The sequence below is a fragment of the Lepidochelys kempii genome, chromosome 24 (assembly GCF_965140285.1).
Source record: "Lepidochelys kempii isolate rLepKem1 chromosome 24, rLepKem1.hap1, whole genome shotgun sequence".
In the NCBI taxonomy this organism is placed as follows: Eukaryota; Metazoa; Chordata; order Testudines; family Cheloniidae; genus Lepidochelys; species Lepidochelys kempii.
The window spans coordinates 1,866,952-1,885,038 of record NC_136403.1 but is presented as its reverse complement, the minus strand read 5'-3'; the positions used below and the strand labels follow the sequence as shown (position 1 = coordinate 1,885,038).

The 18,087-nt window shown below is 58.2% G+C and overlaps 2 protein-coding genes across 4 annotated transcripts; both read right to left on the bottom strand.

Annotated features, from left to right (window-relative positions):
* Nucleotides 1-1,003: 1,003 nt before the first annotated feature.
* On the bottom strand, nt 1,004-6,464 carry S100A14 (S100 calcium binding protein A14). The gene is made up of 4 exons (XM_078850479.1): nt 4,774-6,464; nt 4,291-4,497; nt 2,424-2,570; nt 1,004-1,939 (listed from the first exon to the last, which is right to left on the bottom strand). The coding sequence occupies exons 2-4, from the start codon at nt 4,321-4,323 to the stop codon at nt 1,817-1,819; spliced, it is 303 nt and encodes a 100-aa protein (XP_078706605.1). The 5' UTR covers nt 4,324-4,497; nt 4,774-6,464; the 3' UTR covers nt 1,004-1,816.
* An 88-nt stretch (nt 6,465-6,552) lies between these two features.
* S100A13 (S100 calcium binding protein A13) lies at nt 6,553-9,715 on the bottom strand. Of its 3 annotated transcripts, none has more exons than XM_078850482.1 (3): nt 9,628-9,715; nt 8,216-8,472; nt 6,553-6,759 (listed from the first exon to the last, which is right to left on the bottom strand). In XM_078850482.1, exons 2-3 carry the CDS (start codon nt 8,366-8,368, stop codon nt 6,622-6,624), a joined length of 291 nt encoding a protein of 96 aa, XP_078706608.1. In that variant the 5' UTR covers nt 8,369-8,472; nt 9,628-9,715; the 3' UTR covers nt 6,553-6,621. The 3 variants fall into 3 exon arrangements, with proteins under 3 accessions (XP_078706608.1, XP_078706606.1, XP_078706607.1); XM_078850480.1 differs by lacking the exon at nt 9,628-9,715 and adding an exon at nt 9,509-9,621; XM_078850481.1 differs by lacking the exon at nt 9,628-9,715 and adding an exon at nt 8,762-8,940.
* Between the last annotated feature and the right edge of the window lie 8,372 nt (nt 9,716-18,087).

Here is an 18,087-nt window from a genome sequence, read left to right as displayed (position 1 = left end):
TTGTTCCCTGGCTGAGGCTGGGGTTACCCCGCTGGGTCCCTCCCCGGGCTCTTCCCCCCGCGCCGGGGATCCTGCTGCGGGCTGGGCTCTGTGCTTCCCGCTCGCCGACACAGACCGGAGAACGGGGCCACGGAGATTTTTTTTCCAGTTGTTTCTTTTATTGATTTATACAAAAACCTTAGCAAGCGACACAAGCGGCTGCCGGACCGGCTGGGGGTGGCAGGAGGGGGAGGTGTTTTCTCCCCAGTCCCAGGGGTAACAGTCCCAGCTCAGGGAGGAACGCTTAATACCAATAATACTGTGCCCCGTGTCTGGAGCCTGATGGTCCCCTCCCCCCGATGGGCTACAAACCGAGGTGCAGAGGAGGGAAGGGACTGGCAAGGCCAATGGCAGAATCAGGAGCAGCACCCAGACGTCCTGGCTTACCGCAGGTCCCCCGCTCTAACCACTAGCCTGAACTGCTAGAGCTGGACTAGAACCCAGGAGTCCTGACTCGCAGCCACCCCCTGTGGTCACCACTGGCCTCTGCTTCCTTCCAGTGGAAAGTTCAACCCCCACCCCCAGGATGCGCCTCGGTGGGGTCTGGGGTCAGGGTTGGTGTCAAGCGTGTCAGGGGTCCATGGAGAGCAGGGACGCTGGGGTACGCAGTGCCCCTCCCACCCCGCAGAGCCGTCACGTGCTGGGGCTCTGTTACAATTCTGAGTGTCCAGTTGTCGGGGTGGGGGGCGCTTGGGGGTGTTGCATGCTCGTCGTGCTGCAGCGGGGGGTGGGTCATGCTGCAGGGGGGTCTCCCACCCCTCAACCCTGGGACCACAGTGTCAATCTAAAGAGCCGGGGTAGCCCCCTCAACATGGAGCCAGCTGAACCGGTAGCTGAGCCCCACACTCCATAGACAAATCAAAGATCCCAGACACACAACAGCCTCATGTCACACCCCGAGCTGCCCTCCACCCCTCCCTGCCTCCCACCCACCTAGAGCCCTGGTCCCACACCTAACCCCAGCTCCTGGCTCCCTCCCCTCTCTTTTCAGCCCCCTCTCCCCGTAGGCTTGAGTAATAGTTTCCACCCGATGCAGTGAGCTGCCCCAGGGTTGGCAGGGCCAGGTGGCTGTCAGCCGCTTCCCAAACGCCCCTCCCTGGAGATTGGCAGCGACCTGTAGGAATGGAGGGGCCAGTGCCCAGCTCTGAACTGCTCGGGGCAGTGATCCAAGGAGAGATCCTGGAAGAGGAGGAGGGGAAGGTACCAGGGCTGGGCAGATGGAACCACAGACTCTAAAGGTTCTGGAGTAAAGTAGCTAAACCCCCTGCACTTTAAGGTACCAGAGCTGGGGGGAACCCCCCCAAGAATGTCAAGGTTCTAGAGCAAAAGAGCTAGAAAATGGCACATTTTAAGATTCCAAAACTGGCAAGGTTCAAATCTAGGGCTTAAAGTTCCTCCACTAAAGGGATCGATGTCTGTGAATTTAAGTTGCCAGCGCTGGAGGACAACACCCCCCCCACCCCCCCACCCCCCAGCATTTGTAGGGTGAATGAATCGTAAGGGTGAATGAAAAGCTTCTAGAGCAGGTGAGCAGAGGGGAGGGAGGTTTCTAGAGCAGGCAAGATGGGCCCCAGACTGAAAAGGTTCCAGACTCAGAGGAAGGGAGAGAGAGCCCAGAATGAAGAGGTTCCCGAGCTGGGGGAAGGAGAGAGGAAACGTGCCGCAGGAGGATTAACACTGCATTTTCAACACAACACATCATGGCTGACAGTCTTGCTCGCTCGCTCTCCATGCAGATGGTCTGAGGCCTCACGGTCTGTGTCTCCCCTCAGGCCTGTTACTTCTTCACTCGGCAGCCTTTGGCTGCCTCCCCGATGATGGCCCAGTACTCGCCGAACTCCAGCTTAGCCTCATCAGGGTCCCCAAGGCACTCGATCTTCTCATCCAGCGAGCAGACATGCTGTGAAGGAGAGTGGGGCGAGCCATCAGAAAGCAGCAGAGACCCTGGGTGTGGGGAGCAGGGAGCCACCCACCCAGATGGGAAGGGGGATGGGAAGAGGAGGTGCAGTGAGGGAGGATGTTGTTGGGGTGGGTCTGCTGGAAGAGATGGGGGCGCAATATGGTAGAGGTAGTGAGGACGCAGCAGGATGGGGCTGTTGCTCAGATTGTGGGGTTCAGTGGGGAGAGAATGTTGCATTGGGATCTTGGGGGGCAGTGGGGTCAGGGTTCGTAACACCACCTCAACTTAGTGGGCAGCCATGTCCCCCACCCTGCTGCATCACCCCCACTCCACCACGCATGGTCCCCCCTCCCTGCGGGATTTCACCCCTGGCGCTCTCCACCGTGGCTCTGCTCCAAACCCTGGACATCAGTGGCCTGTCCCAAGACCGACAACCTTGCAGCCCTGCTGCGGGGTGGGGGGCGGTGCTGAGGGTTCCCCTTACCTGCGATAGCTGAGGCAGCTGCTGCACCACCAACTCCCTGAGCTCGTTGGGGGTCAGGCACTCCTTTCGCCCCTTCACCGCGTAGCGGTGGAAGTTGTTGATCACGATCTCGATCGCCCTCTCCACGTCGGTTAGCTCCTGGCTGTCCTAGAGCCCACAGGCAGGAGGGGGAGACGTTTAGCGGGGGAGGAAGCAAGGAGGCCCAGCTGTGACGCAAGAAGCGGCTCGAGACCAAGGGAGAACACCCCAGCCCCACTCGCTGAGATCCCGGGGAAGATCAAAGGCTGCCCAGATCCCACATCAGCCTGGCTGAGCGAACTGGGGCTGGCTCTGCCTCTTCCCGGGAACCGCAGTGGATCAGCTCAGTGCTCCGTCTAGGCTGGCATCTCCCCACCCTGCCGCACCACAACCAATGGTCCATCTTCTCTGACACCCCTCCTCCATGTCTCACCAGAACCATGGCCCCCCTGGTCAATGGAGCTAGTTGACACCAGCTGAGAATGGTCCTACCTCCTGCCAGACCCAAATGAGAAACGCTGTCCACCTCGTCCAGCCTGTTGTCCCCAGCAGTGACGAGTGCTCGATGCTTCGCCTAGCTGCTTCAGGACTCTGCCAGGAGGGAAAATTCCCACCTGCCCACCAGCTGCTGATCAGCTTTGCCCTGAAGATCGAGAGCTCCTATCCTAGCTCCTTTCTAAGCAGACGTGGTTCCATTGGTCTGCTGCCAAGAGCTGCACCCAGAATTGAGACTGGATCCTTCTGGCTCACTGTACAAGTAGCAGATGGATCAGTCCCCATAGGGATGTTGGTGCTCATCTGAAATGGGTTTTAGCTTCACCCATGAGTAGGGCACCTAGTATCTACCAAACAGAGCACAGCACAGTCGTCCTCTCTTCCCCCCAGGAGGCTGAAATGGGGGGAGGGGAGCAGTTAAAGATGACCAGATTTACATCCCTCGGAAGGTTTATCCAGAATTTCTTCTGCCGCTCTCACGAATTCCCCAAAGCTGCATGTCAAGGGAAGAGCTGCCGCAGTTTGCTCCAGCATGGAGGTTCTCCCCTTTACGCACAGCTAAGCCCGTATCTACCAACTAAGGGGTTAGCTATTAAAAATGACAGACCTTCAGAACAGCTTTGAGCAGGTCTCCTACAGGGACCTGATCCTTCCTAACAGAAGCTCAGATCAGGGGAGTGGCCAAATCCTCAGCTGGTGTAAATCAGCATGGCTCCTGGCCTCAGCACTGATCCCAAGGCTCTGGGAATAACCCTCCCATTGGAGCGCAGAGCAAAGCAGGAGACTTTCAAGGTTGTTTCCTTCGTTCCTTTGGTTAGTTTAACAGTTGCTGAAACAACTTTTAAACCAACCCAGAACAATGTGACCTTTAGCTTTGCAAGAGCTGGGAAATGCCCCCTGATTTGCCGTGCTTTCAACTGGCCCACGGCAGCCTGGGAGCCCTGCTCTGCGTGGGACTCACGAGAAAACAGCGTCTCAGATTTAAACAGGTATCTAGATGCTGAAGATACTTGAGACCAGACCCTCAGAATAGCTGATCCAGAGCCCACTGGAGTCCGGGGGGTCTCTCCACTGGTTTCAATGGACTTTGGATCAGGCCCCTAGAGAGTTCCTTTTTTCATCCTGACGTCACAGGAGCTAGAGATGGGAAAGACCCCAGAAGTCCCATCTCCCTGAGCCAGGGCAGGACTGTTCCCAGTGCACTGCTGGTCCCAAGTGCAGGTGAGGATCCGGGTCCCTTCAGATACATCCTCCAGAAAAGCGCCCTGCACAGCCAGAGGGATCCCACAAATTCTCCCCATGGGACGCGGGATGGTGCAGGGCGCGCTAAGGAGCTAATGGCTCTTTCATTGACCTTGCGCTTCTTGTGACAGTGACACTGGCCCATGCTGCCTCTCTCCGGCACTCCGGTTCCTTGGCTCGCTCTCCTGCTTGGCTTTCCCGTGAGATGCTGCTGGGAGCGGTGCAGGGGGTGGACCCGGGCTCCTCCTATGATCCAAGCTGAGTCAAGGCGTTGGGTGAACTCCCAAGAGCTGGCTTCACATCAGGTGCTGGAGCTTTGCTGGTGTGGGAGAGAGAAGGGGGGAAAGTCCCCAGTTAGTTCGCAGCTCACCCCTGATCTTCCCTCCGACGCTGGAGTTTTAGATCTCAGGGCAGCAAGGAACGGCACTCTGGGATCGCAGGGAGCTGCTGAAACATGTCCCATGCCTCTCCCCTCGCAATGTGTTGGGGCAGAGCCAGAGGGGAGCATGTGAGGGAGGCGGGGGGGGGGATACCCAGCAGGTGCGATCCCCCAGCCAGAGTCAGGAAGGGGCTGGGAAAGGAAGAGGCCACTTACCTGCTCCAAAGGCTCTTCTGGGACAGGACGGGGCGGGCCGGTCCCCCGCCGGGTTTTATACCGCCAAGAGGTGTGAGTGGGAGACACCTCACCAATGTATCCGCAAGTTATGGCTGTGGTGCAAGGTGTCTCATTTCATAGCCTGGCACGGGGCCAGCGTGGGGCCGGGGCCCCTCCCACTCCACGGCCAGGTTTGCCATTCCCAGCCCGAGTCACCACCCAGCACAGACAGTACGAGGGACACGGGACGCGCCAGCTTGTGGGGGCAGCTCACCTGCCCCCACGCCCCCGCCGCAGAGACACAAAGGGGAACCTGGGAGCTGGGCCCTGGCCGGCTTCGAGCCCAGCGCCCCGGCCGTGAGCTAGCCTACGCTGGCAGAAGGCGTGTTCCTGGCGTGCAGCCGGAGGCCCTGGAGCCGGGATTTCGTCAGTTTTCCCTAGCGAGGTGGGTGGGGCTGGCTCAGGATGTGAATGGGGGACCGCTGGGGCCAGGCCAGGAATGGCCAGCAGGGCTGGGCGATGCTGACCCTGAGGAAACCTAAAACTCAGAGCCACTTGTGTTCACTGAATAGCCCCTGCCGCCTGGGTGTTAGCCCCCACGGCCTGGCCAAATACCAGCGTAAGTGACTGCAGCCAAGCTAAAACTCCCACATACTTTCCCGGGGCTAAGGAGTCTTCCTGTCCTGTCCTAAGCTGCTCTGGCATGGTGTGTTCTGAGGGGCTGGTAACCAGCTGCTGCCTCCACCCCAGAGACAGCTGCATCTTAGCAGAGGGTGAGGGGTCCCTGTGCGAACAGCTGCCACGCCCCAGGCCCCAGGCGGCTGCCTTTTGGGCGGTGGCCATAGGGAGCGTGCGGGGGAAGGCCCCATGGGTTCAGCGCAGCGGGTCGGAGAACTAGCAGGGTGGAAACTGGCTCCTGGCCCGTGGTGCTGGAGGCTCCTCCAGGATGATCGCTCCTCTCAGCGCAACGGCCGCCCCAGCAGGCCGCTCTGAGGGGCCGGTCTGCCCAGCGTGCAAAGGGCTGGCTGGCGAGACTTGTCCTTCATGACTTCCCTCTGCTACCCAAAGGCCCCATCCCTCTCCTTAACCTCTCCTTAGCCTGCTGGTACTGCCTCCCTGGCACTTCTCTGTATGTCTGAGGGGCCAGGACTAGTGGCTAGAGCAGCGGGGCTGGGAGTCAGGACTACTGGGTTCCTTCCCTAGCTCTGGGAGGGGAGTGGGGACTAGTGGCTAGAGCAGGGGGCTGGGGGTCAGGACTGATCTGCCACCAGTTCGCTGTGTGACCTTGTGCAAGTCGCTTCGCCATCTGTGCACAGGACAGGGCTAATGGCTCCTGGCATGGGGGCTGGAGGCTGGGTGAATTAGCCAGGCTGAGTCTGAGCTGAGCCCCTGGGCTCTCGGGCACTGTCGGGGGTCTCAGCCCCAGACATCGTCACCCATGGCTCAGTAAAGGTCCCTTGGAGAATGTGGCCAGGACCCTGGGGAGTGGGGGGGCAAGATTGCTGCTGAGGATTTCAGGCGGGTACCGGTAATCTCTGCAGCGACTCAACGTCCCTAAGACCTGGTGGGAGAGGCCCGGCCAGGGAAGTCCTCACCCTCCACCCTCCCGCAGAGACCCTGCCCTCCCATCACCTCCCAGCCCCTCTGGCTGCTGAGCTCCGGTTGTGTGGGGCAAGGGCCTTGCACAGAGCCAGGGGGTGACTGGGCCAGGGAATCACAGCCGCATGGAGCAGGACACCCAGCCCCTCCTTCGCCCTAAGGAACAGACCCATGCTCAGCCATGGAGGGAACGCTTTATTCATGGCTGGAGTGAGCAGGTCGGCCCCAAGCAGCCCTCCCTGCCCCTGATCACTTCTTCTTCCCCACTTTCTCCTTTTTGATGTCCTTGGCCAGCTCCCCGATCAGCCGCCAGTACTCGCTGAACTTCAGCTCCTCGTCGTTGTTCACGTCCAGACTGCTCATCTTCTCATCCAGGGAGCCCACGTCCTGAGGAAGGGCAGGGGGAGAGATGGTCAGGGCCGGCGCCAAGGGACCAACTGGCTGCAACGGAGCAAGGCCAGGAAGGGACAGAGCCCAGCGGGTCAGACCAGGGTGCACGTGGGGAGGCATGGGGCCTTGCATGCCTTGCTCTGCCCCGCAGCTGGGAGGGATCACATTCTACAGGCTCCTGGGTGAGGGAGGGAGGGAGGCATCTCCACAGCTGGGCACAGCTGCCCACTGTCCCCAGCCCCCAGCGCTGAGCACCCCAGCAGCAGAGCAGAGCACACTTCCTTTCCTCCGTGCCGAGTGCCGATGGGGGCAGAGCACGGGAGCCGGGGGGTAGGCACAGGCGCTCGCAGGTCCCGTGGTTAGAGCAGCAGGACCGGCGGCAGGCGGCTTCTGGACTCTGGGCTAGGTGGGGTCCCTCTGGTACCAAGGTATCAATTAGACAGACTGCAAGGGGGGTAAAGAGAGGGTTTGTATGGGGATAGATAGATAGATAGATAGATAGATAGATAGATAGATAGATAGAGGGGGTGTATGGAGATAGATAGATAGATAGATAGATAGATAGATAGATAGATAGATAGATAGATAGATAGATAGATAGATAGATAGAGGGGGTGTATGGAGATAGATAGATAGATAGATAGATAGATAGATAGATAGATAGATAGATAGATAGATAGATAGATAGATAGATAGAGGGGGTGTCTGGAGATAGATAGATAGATAGATAGATAGATAGATAGATAGATAGATAGATAGATAGATAGATAGATAGATAGAGGGGGTGTATGGAGATAGATAGATAGATAGATAGATAGATAGATAGATAGATAGATAGATAGATAGATAGATAGATAGATAGAGGGGGTGTATGGAGATAGATAGATAGATAGATAGATAGATAGATAGATAGATAGATAGATAGATAGATAGATAGATAGATAGAGGGGGTGTATGGAGATAGATAGATAGATAGATAGATAGATAGATAGATAGATAGATAGATAGATAGATAGATAGATAGATAGATAGAGGGGGTGTATGGAGATAGATAGATAGATAGATAGATAGATAGATAGATAGATAGATAGATAGATAGATAGAGGGGGTGTATGGAGATAGATAGATAGATAGATAGATAGATAGATAGATAGATAGATAGATAGATACTGTCTCACCCTGGTGCCTTCTGAGACCTGGCTGAGAGACCAGCACATGCAGGAACTTTAATTATTATTTTATTAATTAACCTCCCTGGAAACCAGACGCAGCATCAGCACTAAGGGGAAAGACATTAGAGCCCCCACAACCCCACCCCCCCACAATGCTCCCCATCCTCCTGCCCTGAGCGCCACCCCTAGCGTAGCCGTTCCTGCCAGTAAACACCCTCCCGCCCCATCACACATGCCCCCATCACACGCACACCTTCGCCCCCCTCACCCTCCGCTGGCACCTTCATGAGGTTGGGCAGCTGCAGAGTGACCAGCTCCTTGAACTCCCCAGCCGTCAGGGTCCCCTTCTTGCCCTCCCGGGCCGCGTAGGTGAAGAAGATGCTGACGATTTTCTCAATGGCTGTCTCCAGCTCGGTCAGCTCACATGCGGCCATGGTGCCGGGGATATCTGGGCTCCACTGCCCGGGGCGGGCGGGGCAGGTGGGAGGCGGGGGCACCTTCAGCTCAGCCTGGCGCAGCTACTCCGAACGGTTAGTCTCTGCGGGAAAGCGGGACAGACAGAGCCTCGCCTTAGAGCCGAACCCAGAGCTGTACAGTGGGGAGCATAGATAGATAGATAGATAGATAGATAGATAGATAGATAGATAGATAGATAGATAGATAGATAGATAGATAGATAGATAGATAGATAGATAGAGGGGGTGTCTGGGGATAGATAGATAGATAGATAGATAGATAGATAGATAGATAGATAGATAGATGGATGGATGGATGGATGGATGGATGGATGCTGGACCGGCTGGCTCTCGGCCCCGATAGGACGTTACCAAGACGTTCCCTCTCGCCCATGTCAGCAGGGACAGTGAGCCACTCGGATGGGACGGCTCTCTGGCACATGTGCGATGAGTTTGGCGGGTCTCTGCCGGTTCCGAGCAGGCGGGTGTTACCGGGGCGTGAGCGGCATTGCGGTCCGGCTCCCAGCCGGGCTGGATGCGCTGGGTGACCGGTGCACACACACCCAGCCTGGCTCAGCCGCATGCTTACATCATCCCCAGCCAGAGCCAGCCTGGCAGACAAAGGGCCCCAGTGTGCAGAGGGGTCCAGCCTGGTGCAGCCCGACGGGGGGGTACCAAGAGTCTCGCTGGCTGGGCACAGTGCCGGGGGCAGGCGATGGGACATGGCATCTCCGTCCTTGGGACTTAGGGAAGTGCCACTCCTCTGACCCCCCCCACATCCCCCCAAGTGCTCTCCTGGCCAGCTCACCACCGCCTGGACACAAGGGCCCGGCACAGGATGGCTGCCATGAAGTCAGATGACAGCCTGAGCTGCTGGGGCCCTGGGGGGGGGGAGTTAGGGTGATTTGGGGGGCTCAGCTCCTGAACTTCCCCTGACACCCCCCCAGACTTTCCTCTCCTCTTGGAACCAGACACAGTTAAACAGCACAAAGGCCCCAGGCCCTGAAGCAGCCGTGCAAACACACCCAGTTCCAGGCACCTCTCCCTGGGCAACACCCTGCCCGGGCTGGGGAGGCAGAAGGGGGCGAATCTAGACCAGGGAGGGGAACTGCCACTTACCCTGGTTTGCCGCTTGGGAGGAAGCTGCAGACAGGGAGGGCTGCGTCCCCTAGCGATGGTTTTATACCCGGCCAGCGGGGAGGGGGAGCGGGCAGCTGGCCCTGGGGGGCAGAGCTCACCGTTCCAGCAGTTCAGCAGAGCGGTGTAGTGTTTCCCATTCCAGTCGGACAAACGCCGCCCACGTCCCAACCCGCCCCCCCCCCCCTTCTTCAGTCAACATCCGAAGTTTAGAGCAAGTCACTGCCCACCCCAGCGAACGATCCGTAATATTGTCCTGGCCAGGCGGTATCTAGGGATCTAAACGCACACCCCTTGCCAGAGACAGAGAGAAGGACAGACAGACAGACAGCGGTGTCTGGTGGATCAGGGCTAAGGCCGGCAGAGGCGAGGGAAACGGGAGGATGGGAGCGAGTTAACTCCAGGGACTCCTGGCAAACGCAGGGGAAGGGCTAGTGCCAGGAAACTCTGCTTCACTTTGTGATGCAGGGGGATGTGCTTGCAGCAAGGATAAAAGGCAACCAGTGTTTCCCTGTGACAAACCCCCTCCCCTGGTAGCTGACTACCCCTAGCAGGAGCCCAGATGGACAGATTTCATGCAGACCATTCTTGCTTTTGCTTCTCTTTTTTTGCCAATGACAGGCATGGCCCAAATCACTGGATTCAGTTTCCCTAGGTTCTTGTCCTGGCTCCCTGCCATCTAGTCCCCAAAACCTCTGGGTTGTTCAAAAGATCCCAGCTCTGAGTCTGCGTCGGCCTCTCTCGCATTTCACCTGCCTCCCAGGGCCAGGAGGTGACTAGTTAGTTTCACCTGGGCCTCACTCAGTCAGTTACACTCTCTGGCTCTTGCCAGGTGCCGCCATCAGCTGCAAACCCAGCAGGGGGCGCAAATTCAGACCCCAAACCTGAGAGAGTTTTCATTGAACTGGTTTTTGAGTCTGTGAAATCACCTCTGTTAATATTAGGCTTTGAAAAATTCATTAGCCTGAGTTAATTTGGGGGTTCAAATTACGCAAGCATTTCCCTTTGATCGTCAGTTATTTCTGAGGAGTATCGGCTTGAACACATTCCCTTCCAGCTCAGGAATAAGGCGCTCTCCCTAACGTGGGGCTTTGCCCCGTTCCAGACGCTGTTCCCAGTGGCGAAGGGAGCCCTGGCGGGAAACGGCCAAAGGACTGGTCTGACTGGACAACAGTGTTCCTCTTGTTGGCCTCCAAGTGCTTGAGGGGGAAAAAATCACTAAACCCTGAAATTCAAAACTGGCAGCCTGGCTGGTGCCCCAGACACCCGGCAAGAAGATGAGCCACACTGAGGCATGCCCGGAAGAAAGAGAAGAGCCCAGCTGTGCACTAGACTGGGAGGGCGTTTCCCAGTGTTTAATTTGTGCCAGGGCTTGTCAGGGCTGAGCCCTGGTCAACCTCTGGGCCTGGCAGTTCAGAGCCCCGGCACCTCCCGGCCTGGCAGTTCAGAGCCCCGGCACCGCTGGGCTTGCTGCATCACTGATGAATGTAAACTATTGCTTGAGCCCCAGCCCCTCTTTCATTACAAATTAAGCCCTGACGTTGCCGCATCAGAGTGACAGATCCCAGGGTTAGGCCGGCACTGAGAGCTATTTCTGGAGGGCAGGGACTGCTCCTCCCTGAGACTGACTCCAGAGCATGTGCCCAATCCTGGCCCCTGGGGCTAAGGTGCACAATGACCAGCCTCTTTGTGAGGGCCGCGGCTCGAAGCCCGGTGCCGCAGAGTGGAAGCCGGACACAGCACGTGCGGCTCGGGCTCAGCAAATAGTCAGTGTGGGTGCAGGCCGGAAAAATCAGGGGGAAACTTTCTCAAGTCAAAAATGACCCAAATTCACCCATTGTGTCACTCGCCCCGAATCTGCATTTTTCAGTGATAAAAATTTCAGTGCACAAAAATTTTGCCCAGCTACAACCATACGCACGAGCCGCCACAGTGTGAGCTAAAGGACTGAGCACCCCCGGGTGGGCTCATCTGTGGGGAAGGCCTGATACACTTCTCTGGGCGTCATATGTGCCCCGTGCGTGTGAGCCTCACATTCAGTGGAGCTGGGCAGAGCCTCGTAGCTTCCCACCCTGGGGAAAAGGTTACCCGGCTGCTAGACCTCGACCCGAGGGAGCTGCTGTCTCATGGCGCGAGACGGGAACGTGGGGCCTGTTGTCCAGCTAGTCCATCCTGTTTGAACTTCTCCGGACTGCCCTGACCCAGCGGCCTCGCCCCACCCGGCAGCCAACTCCCTTAGTTAGAGGGGGTGGAGTCCCTGGCCACTAGCAAATATTCACTGCGCCCTGGGGCCTCCAAATCCCCCAGGGCCCAGCCAGAGGGGAAAGGCCAGGAGGCTGCATCTGAAAGCAGGCTGGCAAAAGGCCGAGGCTGTTTGCTGATCTTATGGAGATGCCATCCCCATAGCCTCTGCTCTGGGCTGGCCATGGGTGCTCTGGCTCCTGCCAGGTGACCTGGGTCACTTTGGCTGGGATTTGCTGGAGCAATGAGGAATTTGTAGCCAGAGATCCCAAGACTGGGCCGTTCCAGTTCTCCCGCCTGCTGAGCTGCCGGCTCCAGCCGTGGAGGGAAGGGTGGCAAGTGCCCGTTCGGGTGGTGACAGCGTGTCTCAGCTGGGAGGGCCCCAGGAGTGCCAGGCCAGGGGTGACCCCAGGCCAGAAAGAGACATGGGGCAGCAGGCGTGACAAGGACCCGGGGGTGGGGAAGGAAGGGCAGGGACTCAGCCCTGCAGAGATCCTGGGCTGCCCCATTGGAACACGTCCCCATTGAAGGCAGTGCCCCGGGCTGGGTTGTGATGCCAGTTACCCCAGGGTAAAGCGGGAATCCTCCAGGTTAAGTCATTTGGAGCAGAATCCAGCCCGTGGGAGGAGGCGACGTGGGAGGGGTCACAGCTGGGTGCAGAGCTTGGGGCGTGTGGGCGGCGAAGGGAGGTGGCTGGGGGAGCTGCCTCTCAGCCTGAGATCTGCAGGGGTGGGGCGGCCCACGGCGGCTGCTGGGGTACGTTAGTGGGGGGCTATTTGCTCGGACACTCCCCGCGTTGCTGGGCCCCAGCAGAGAGCCACAACCTGGGCCAACTGGGGGAGGGGTGCGGCCCCAAGTCAACCCAGACTCCAACCCCGGGAAATTTTCCAGCATTTGTCATCAAGAAATGGAGCAACCGGCCCCTCCTTGCCCTGGTGCACACACCCAAGCGCTTGTACCTTCCCGCCCACCCAAGCGTGGCGCTGGGGAAAGGTTCCCCGGCACCTTGCAACACAGCCCATGGCAGCCTGCAGGGGGCGCCACACTGGTGGCAAGGCGGGGTGGCCCTGGATCCCCCACTGCCTCGGGTGGGATCCTCCACTGGGGTCGATCCGTGTTGCTCCGGTGAAGCCAAGAGAGCTGCAGCGACTGCCGGGAGCTGGCGCCATGCAGCGTGAATGTGAAATGCCCCCGGATCCGAACGCTCCTCTCGCTCGCTCCCGCGTGGCACAGGGGGAAAGGGCCAGCATCGCATGAAGGGCCACGGAGAATCGGGCCCCCTGATCCAAGCAGTCAGGCTTCGTAGCTTTCCCCCCAGTCCCCGCACCCCTGGCCATGGCTACTGTGAAATCCTGCCAGTCGCCAGCAAGGGGCTGCGTGGTCAGGTAGCTAAGGACCCTGTACTTGGTCTCAGGAAGGGGGGTCCATACTGGGCCGGTCTCTGTTTCTTTGGGTGTCAGGACCCCACCTCTAAAACAGGGACCATAAACCAGCCTTCGCCTGCTTAGATTCTTCAGGGCAGGGCCGGTCTCTTGCTCTCTGTATGTGCAGTACTCAGGACAAGGGGGCCTGGCCGTGGCTGGGAGCTCCCAGTGCCAGGGCTTCGTGATACTCAGTGACGGGTCAGCCACTGAAATCCTGAGCCGTGCTCTGATCCCGCACTCCTTGGCAGGGATCAGGCCTCGCTTTCTCACCGAGCCGGGACACACTCAGCTTCTTCATGAGACTAGGGAAACCCAGACACGCACACGCCTAGTTCTGTGTCCCACACAGAAACCTCGCACACGCACACAAACACTGGCTCATCTGGATGCTGGACCCGCAGTCGAGTTTGGCCAGTTGGTCCCCATTCCAAGCAGCCAGTGACATCGGCGCTGGATACGAGACAACGGCATGATCAAAGGGTGATCAGCCACGGGAGAGCTGGCAGTTCCTGACGAAACCCCTGGCGTGAGTCAGAGTCACACGGGACTGGACCGGGTTGTCAGAAGAGTGACACCCTGATTCCAGGGCTCACCCCCCGTGAGTAATGCCATCACCCTGTTGGAATGGATGGACAGCACCCCGGGACCTGACCTAGGGGAAGCTGTGAGCTGTCAGGGAGGGAAGTGACACCATCCAGAAAGGACGCAGCCTAACACCAGGTTAATCTTCACCCCGGGAGGGTCGTGACTGAACCTCCAGGGAGGCTGGGGACATTAGAAGATCCGGGATTTCCCCTCTCCCCAGGGAATCCCCAGGGCGGGGCCACGAGAGCTGGGCCATGTGCTGTCTCTGAGCTTGGCACAAATTCCCTGTGGCCATGGGGACGGATGGCTTGGGCCCGGGGGAGGGTGATGGGCCATGGGGAGTAGCTGTCCTTTGAGACACCTGCCGTCCCCTACCCCGCACCAGCCGCCCTGTCAGCCCCTGCGAGACGCAGTTAATGTCTCAACCTTCTTCTTCCCTGTCTCCCCTCATTTGACCGTGGACACCTGGGCCCAGTTCTCAGGAACACCATTCCACCATCGGGGCAGGGAAAGAGCTGGGGGAATATAAGCCACCTTTAGCATGTGCTGTGTCCTGTCATGAAAATGTGCAATCAGCCGTACTGGGTCAGACCAATGGCCCATCCAGCCCGGAGTCCTGTCTCTGACAGGACCGGTGCCAGGTGTTTCACAGGGAAGGAACAGAACAGGCGATTCTCGAGTGATCCGTCCCCTGGCTGTCGTCCAGTCCCAGCTTCTGGCAGTCAGAGGTTTAGGGACACCCAGAGCAGGCAGTTGTACCCCGGACCATCTTGGCTAATAGCCGTTGATAGACCTATGCTCCATGAACTTATCTCATTCTTTTGGCCTTCACAACATCCCCTGGCAATGAGTTCCACAGGTTGACTGGGCATCTACACAGCCACAGTCACGCGAGCTGGGGTCAGGGGCTGGCTGCCGTGGGCTGGGCAGCCCCTCCCCCCTTTGCCTGCATGACTAGGGAGAAGACTGTAGGGGGCGATGTCCCTAGGACCCCACCCAGGACTTCATCCTGCACTTTTCCGATCCAGTGGGGCTGAGGGCACAGCCTTATTCCCCCAGCCCCGTCCGTCCCGTCTTCATCTCCCTTTCCTCGCTAACCCCTGGGCAGCGATGGGAGGAAGCACCCAGACAAAGGCTGTGAGCCAGGGCCCAGCACAAGGCAAGGCCTGCCTCCTACCAGCGCTCGGGGGGGCAATGGGGATTCCCAAGAGCGGGGTCTCAGTGCCAGGTGGAGGGAGCTTGGTTTAACATACTCTGGGGCAGGCAAGCCGGATGCTGGATGGGGAGGACACTAGGGGGCAGCAAATTGGACCAGGCTGTCCCACTACCAAAGCTGGTTTCTTAGGGGCTAGGGGGTCCAGGGGAGGGCTCGAAGCAGGGGCCCTGGGGCAGAAGAAGGGCGCTGAGGTTGCAGAGAGGTAGAGATCCCAGGCCTGACGCAGAAGCACAATACCAGTCCAGCAGCCGGAGGGACGTGTACAGAGCGAGCGGCTTTGGCAGGAACGTGGCTGCCAGCAGGTGGGCATCCAGTGGGATGAGGCAGTGACCGGGTCGGCTCCGATCATGCTCCAATGGACAAGCGCCCACAGCATTGGGCCCATCAGCAGCCTGACAGGGCCACACAGACTGGTCCAGGGGGTCCTGCCGAGGCAGGGCTGAGGCCTGAGGGGTGCTCCTGTTGCCATTGGCTGCCCTGGGCATGCCCCAAGACGTCCATGCACCCAGCACAGCTGTCGGACCCCCAAGAGGAGGGGCAGCATGGTTAATGGATTGCACACAGGGGTGGGCATCACAGATTCCTGGGATCCTTGCCCACCTCGCAGTTTGGCCCTGGGGGAAGCCCTTCTGTGCCTCGGTTTCCCTAGCCGTAACATGGGGCTGAGTTCTAAAGCTGTCAGGAGGGCTAGCGAGGGGATGTTTGCAGAGGGATTTTGGCAGGAAAGGAGCTAAGTAAATCACATTATTATTTCCTCCCATCTGCCCTGGAGTCACACACGGAGACGCAACCCCTGCCCAGCGTTTGGGGTCTGTGGCTTGTGGGGATAAATAAAGCGGCTTTGTATCGTTTTGCTTCCCTCAGCCATGAATCCAGGGTCTGTTAGAGCCCAGCAGGACTCTGAGGAAAGGGCTGGGCTGGGTTTTCTAAATACACAAATAGGCTGTTTATTTTCCAGCAGGTTGAATGTGAACTCAAGTTCCCAAAAGCCACAAAGGATTCAGCCTCTCATGACCCTCTGCATCCTGGGGGAATGAGCCTGCCATCCCGGGGCGTTATCGGTTCTGGGTCAGCTTCTCCAAGCCTCCCAGGTTTAAAACCAGAGCAAGTGACATCTTGCCTTCCTGGCCCAATCGGCCAAGCCCAGTGCTATGTGACTGCCAAACAGCTGCTGTGTTCTGCCCCAGAGGGGGCTGCACTGCAGTGGTGGGGCCATATGCTGCAAAGCACTTTGGGACCCTTTCTGGATGAAAGGAGTCTAATAAGGATCAAGGTATTTTCCTTCTCTCCCCGGCCCCTTGCCCTAGTTCCTCCACTGCCCTGCAGGCTCCCGGCATCGGCTGAGCACTTCTGGGGCAGTTTAGCTTATTTAGGCCAAAAGAAAACAAAAAGGAGACAAATAAACCTAGCGCAAAGGCACAGTGTGTTCACAGCACTGCCCTCCCCCTCCGAACCTGGAGGAGGGGCCCAGACAGACAGCTCCTCAGCCAGGGTACTTGGGCAAAGCTCGGCTGGTGTGCACCAGGTGAGGATCAGTCCCAATGTCACCCAAGGACTGTGCATTCAGGCCTCTGACACAATCCTTCAGCACGAGCGTAGGGCAATGTCTGGGGCCCCGGCCTCCAGCGCATGCACCTTGACTCATCGTTTCCACGAGTGGGTGAAAAACGCTCCCCAGCTGAGCTGCGTTTTACAGCCACTTCGCACGGGCGGGAACGATTGTGCAAGGGGGCAATGGTGAATCGGGCCTTTAGTGCCAGGTCGCTGGCTGGACTGACCATCCCCAAAGGACTGAGGCTGCTAGAAGTGGGGGCTAGCCCTGAAATTTCTCCTCTCCAAACCCCAGAGCGGCAAAACCTCCTTGTGGTTCAGCCACCCCACTACGGATCCTGCTGCATAACAGCAGCGGCTGCTCCCCACGCTGATCGGGGAGCCAGCCAAGCTCACCCAGCCCAGGCATGGGCAACAGGAGCGACTGGTTTATCCAGGTCAGTGCGTAGCAAGGCAGAGGCTAAAACCTGTTCCGAGATACCGTAACCTGCTTGGCACGTCAGGCTGAGCTCCCCCGGGAGCTCACACTTATAATTGCTTCTCCCAGTGATCTGCCAGTGTGGGCATGTCGGGGATGGAGTTTCTGCAGCAGTTTTGCCAGGCTGATGTGCCAGGGCGCTGCACCCTTGGGAGGAACTTTAGACAACAGCTCCTGATGGGCTGAATCCCGTGGGACAGGCCAGGAAGCCAGGAGACCCAGCACAGGGCGTGTTTGTTCAAGGTTAGATTCTGAGCTGTTTTCCTGGTGTAAAGCCAGAGACATTCCACTGGAACTCAGTGGGGTGAGTCAGGATTTACACCCGGATCAGAATCCAGCCTGAAAGGTTGAACATTTTAGGCAGAGATTTTTCAAATGTGCCTAAGGGGTTTGGGGGCTAAAATGCTTGGGAATCAGGAGACGTGCGAGGGCCTTGGGCGGCTCTGTGACTCTCAGCCCTGCTCCCCGCTCGGAGAGGGAGGATGGTCTAGGAGTTCAGGAACTATCGTCAGACTTGCGCTAAAACCAAGGCTCAAGTCCCTGTGTGCCACTGAATTCCTGCGTGAACTTGGTCCACTCACTTACCTAAGAAAGTATTTAGCTTAGTCTGGTAAAAGTTATGCTGTGGTTCTAGGCACTGACCCAAAACCCAGTGCACACAAGGGGGTGGGGCAGGCCATGGGGGGCTTTTGGTGGGCATCAGATCTGGCCCCTTGTGTCTCTGCAGTTAAGCCCATTTCTGTGTGTGTTGTGATAGGGTCCCCCTTGCCAGGCACTGACCAGTCTGCATACAGGGAATTTCGCCCCTCCAATGCCAGGGCATAGGTCCTCTCCCATTCTTCCCCAGCTCCATCCAGCCGCTAAAGGCCGGGACCGCTGTGAACTCGCTGCATCAGAGACAGGTGTGGGGTAAGCCCAGGACGTGGAAGCAAGAACCTCCTAAGTTCTAATCCTCACCTGGAAATCCTCCATGGCCGAGGGCGAGTCATTTGACCAGCTAGTGCCTCGGTTTCCCCATCTGTAAAATAATAATAACAGGACGGAACTTTAATTAGTTGGCATCTGG

Bases quoted from the DNA above. Each gene is read 5' to 3' on its own strand.
- S100A14 (XM_078850479.1), bottom strand. From the start codon at position 4,323: ATGGGCCAGTGTCACTGTCACAAGAAGCGCAAG. The intron at 2,571-4,290 runs GTCAATGAAAGA...TGTGGGCTCTAG, and splicing joins ACTGTCACAAGAAGCGCAAG to GACAGCCAGGAGCTAACCGA. The intron at 1,940-2,423 runs GTAAGGGGAACC...TCTCCTTCACAG, and splicing joins AGCTGCCTCAGCTATCGCAG to CATGTCTGCTCGCTGGATGA.
- S100A13 (XM_078850482.1), bottom strand. From the start codon at position 8,368: ATGGCCGCATGTGAGCTGACCGAGCTGGAGACAGCCATTGAGAAAATC. The intron at 6,760-8,215 runs GTGCCAGCGGAG...GCCCTTCCTCAG, and splicing joins AGCTGCCCAACCTCATGAAG to GACGTGGGCTCCCTGGATGA.